We start from the raw sequence: 4,060 nt of genomic DNA, 5'->3' as shown, positions 1-4,060 counted from the left end.
TTCCCACCCACCTCCCCCGGCCCCGCACTGCCGTTCCGGGGGCGACTCCCCTCCAGCGCTCCTGGGACTGCCCCTTTCGGTACCAGCGCTTCGGGCAAGTCCTTCTCAGAGCATCCATGAGAGCCGGGGCCACATGGCGACTGCAAAGAGGTGTCGGCAGCCGGAAACCCTGCTCCATCCCTCCCCCAGTCTCCGACCTCCCCAGGACAGTGCACGCTGCCTCCTCGCAACGCTGCCCCAAACCGCCTTTGCCGCCTGCAGCGGTGGGTACTAGCCCGAGGGGACCCAACTCCGGGCGTCTAGCTGGTCACCCCACTGCATCTGCAAAGCCAGCTTTGCCGGGGACCCAGCGACCCCCAGACGCCCCACACTGCCCACACGCCCGTAGAAAGGGGCAAGTGCATGGAAATTGGGGCGGGAGAGGAAGAAAAGCCGGCACACACGCGGTGCCCGAGCATCGGCGCCACGGAGCGCCGACAGGTCCCATCACAGTCCCGCTTCCCCTCCTCCCCCGAGTGCTCCTGAAATGACCCCGCACTCGCACATCCTCCCGGCCCTCGGGTCCAGTCTCTCACACAGCAGCCGCGGCTGAAGGCAACGAGGCGGGGACGTCCATTTCCCACCCCGACTGCTGCTTCCTTCCAGCTAGGGACTTTCAGAGAGCAAGCCCTCGGCAGCACTGCCGTGTCTGTCCCCGTGTCCGTGCCCGTCCCGGGGCGTCCCGCAGCCCGCACCTGCCCGCCCGTGTCTGCCGCCCCCCTGACAGCCCTGCGCGCCCGCCGCCAGCTCCTGTAACCCGGGAACAAAATGCAAACCCTGCCGCAAGAGGAAAAAAAAACCAACACAAACCCTCAGCAAACAAACCAACCAACCTACAGCGGTCCCGCGGCCGGAGCCGTGCTTCCACTCTGCCACAGAAAATTAAACATCTCCTCCCTTCCCACCTCCTGGAGCTCACTGTCATCTGAGACTTGGAGTTAAACAAACCGGGCAGTTCAAAAGCTTTGGTTGGAGCCTCAACAAAAGGGGGGTCTGTGGTTGTAGCAACATTTCGCCCAACTTCCCAGTACCACATTCCTGAGTCCCACAGTCACAGCCTCACATTCTGGGCAAACAGTCCAGTTCATTTACTTTTATTATTATTATTTCAGCAGCAAGTCTTATTGCACTTGGCAAAAAAATAATTCCTTGTTTCTCGACGTTGTTTAAACTGTCCCACTGACGGCAATAGCCGCGAATCCGACACAGCCCTGCCGAGCCGCGCTCAGCCCCGCTCCTAACATCCCCCCCACGCGAGGATTTCGTCGCAGGGGCCATCCCCGCACAGTCCCCTGGGCTGGACAAACCGGCACCACCGCCCGAGGCTGCCCTCCTGGCCGGGGAGGGGTTCCACGGCCACCGGCTCGGTTACGAGAAGGGACTCGGGAAGGCTCCCGCGGGGCGCCCGGCTCCGCAGGCGGTGGTGCCGCCGGGGCGGGGGACTGCAGCCCCGATCCCGCTCCCACCGCCCCGCACGGCGCTGCCGCCGCAGCCGCCGGCTGCGAACAGTGAGTCATGAGGTAGTTCAACACCGGCCAGGAAGTTCCTCGAGGAAGAGCTTTCTGCACAAATTTCCCCCCAGCCCTGCTCAAGGGACCCACGGTCGTGTCCCCAAACAGGTACAAGGCGAGCGGCCCGCCCGCCCCTTCCCGGAGCAATCCCCCGCCTCTTTGCAGAAGGTTTGCTGAGTTTTGGGTTTCTTGTAGCCATTAGATTTTAGGCACGCTCTAGAAGAGGATTATTATGATTATTATCGTCATCAATATTATTGAAAGGTTTTGTTTTTCCTTAGAGAAAAAGGCTCCTTTTAACTGATATGTGCCACACCAGAGCCCCTCGCGTCTCAAAGCTACCCGCACGGCACAGTACCTTTGCAGTGCAAAAAGTCCTCTGGGTGAGGGAAGGAGCCGTCCTCGCAGAGCAACTCGCAGGTTTTCTCCAATGCCAGGGGGTAGCCGTTGTCCTCCTCGTTGTAGTCGCTCTTGCCGTTGCTGTTCGAGTAGCCGTTGGCATACATCTTCAGGGCAGACCTGCGGAGGCACAGGAGCTCCTGGAAGGCATACCTGAAGTCCGGGCTCCGGCAGTAGATCAAAGGATTGAAGGCAGAGTTGACATAGCCCAGCCAGTTCAAGAGAATGTACACGTACTTGGGTATGATGTCGTCTTGGATGACGTGCACGATATTGACGATGAAGAAGGGCAGCCAGCACAGTGTGAAGGTGCCCATGATGATGCCCAGGGTCTTGAGGGCCTTATGCTCCTTCAAGAAGAATTTGGAGGAACGGCGGTGCCCAGCTCCCCCTTTCTGCTCCTGCTCCTTGTTCTGAGTGTGAAACCTCCCCTCGCTCCTGTCTATTTTCTGCAGCTGCTTCTTGGCCACCTGGAAGACCCTGGCATACACAAATACCATGACCACGAGCGGCACGTAGAAGGAGATGATGGAGGAGGCAATGGCATAGGCTTGGTTGGTGAAGAAGTCGCAACATGTGTCCTTCTCATAGCACAAGATGGCCTCGTCACGGTCTGCCCGGTACCAGTGCATTTGGATGGGCAAGAAGGAGGTGAGGGCTGAGACCACCCACACCACAAGGATGACTATGCGTGCCTTGCTCTTGGTCAGCAGGCTCTGGTACTTGAAAGGGGAGGTGATGGCGAAGTACCGGTCCACGGCAATGACGCAGAGGGTCTCAATGCTGGCCGTGACACAGAGCACGTCCAGGGAGGTCCAGAACTCACACCAGAAGTTCCCAAACTTCCACATCTCCATGATGATGTGGCTGGCGCCAAAGGGCACCACGGCCAGTCCCATCACCAGGTCAGCGCAGGCCAGCGAGGTGATGAAGTAGTTGGTGACAGTCTGCAGGCGCTGGAAGCGGGCGATGGCAGTGATCACCAGCACGTTGCCGAAGACGATGGCCAGCACAATCACGGACATGAGGATCCCCATGCCCACCATCCACACATCCCGCGACAGCGTGGGGTCCGCGGCGCTCTGGTTGGCGCTGACGTTGCTGCTGGGCAGCTCGGTGCCTGCCACAGCCATGGCCCCCCAGCAGCCCCTCGGGCAGGCGGCGGGAGCTCGGCTTTCCCTAGGGCTGCTCCGCGGCAGCGCTGCACCGGGCGCCGCGCATACGGGACGGCAGGTGCGGGGCGGGCTGGGCGCGGGGGCGCTCCCGCTGTGCGTGCCTGGCACCGCACCGTACCGCACCACTCCGCTCCGCACCGCACCGCACCACACCGCACTGCTCCGCACCGCACTGCTCCGCACCGCTCCGCTCCGCACCGCACCGCTCCGCACCGCTCCCGTCGCGTCCCGTCCCGTCCTTCCCCCCGCCTTCCCGCGCGCGGCGCCGCGCGCCCGCCCGACTACCCGAACCCGTTAAGCGCCGCGGAGCTTATAGCGACACGCGCCGTGACATCAGCCCGCCGCAGCCAATGGCAGCCCGTGCCGCGCCCCGCGCGCACCTCGCGCCCCCCCCCGCCCCGTAGCCCCCTCGCCCCAACCGCGCGCCCCGCGCGCGCCCCCCGACCGCGCGCGCTAAAACTCTGCCGCGTGCCCGCGCCCACGCGTGCCCGCGCCCCGTGGTCTCTCCCGGCTCCACGCGCGCTCCCGCTCCCCGCAGTATCCCGCGCCCCGCCGCCCACGCGTGCTCCCCCCCCCAGGGTGTCCCCGTGCGTTCCACCCACGAGTGCCACACTCCCCGCCTCAGAAGTGTCCCGCCACCCTCTTCCCCACGCACCCTCCGCGCGCTCCCTGCCCCGCGCTGTCCCCAGGCACACGGCACCAGGCAAATCCTGAGGACGCTGGTGCTCACAGAGACTTTGCACCTGGCTGGGCAGTGGGGTTTGGCTTTCCTGAGAGCCCCCATCCTCACTGGTGACGCTGTGCTGGGGTGTCACCCAGGGCTCTGTCTCTCCCAGCCCCCAGACCAGCACCCCAGTGAGCACCCAGGCAGCTGGTTGCCGCAGCCCAACCCCAGAAACCCTGGAGCTGAGCACGGGCACAGAGACCCCTGGGCTG

At 63.6% G+C, this 4,060-nt stretch overlaps 1 protein-coding gene across 1 annotated transcript; it reads right to left on the bottom strand.

The window, feature by feature from the left end:
• Positions 1-1,888: 1,888 nt before the first annotated feature.
• Positions 1,889-3,082, bottom strand: ADRB2 (adrenoceptor beta 2). The gene has a single exon (XM_009990752.2). It carries the CDS (start codon positions 3,080-3,082, stop codon positions 1,889-1,891), a length of 1,194 nt encoding a protein of 397 aa, XP_009989054.2.
• Between the last annotated feature and the right edge of the window lie 978 nt (positions 3,083-4,060).

Source organism: Tauraco erythrolophus, chromosome 16, assembly GCF_009769465.1.
Source record: "Tauraco erythrolophus isolate bTauEry1 chromosome 16, bTauEry1.pri, whole genome shotgun sequence".
Taxonomy (NCBI): domain Eukaryota; kingdom Metazoa; phylum Chordata; class Aves; order Musophagiformes; family Musophagidae; genus Tauraco; species Tauraco erythrolophus.
The sequence above is the reverse complement of the archived record's forward strand: the minus strand, read 5'-3'. Positions and strand labels throughout refer to the sequence as shown.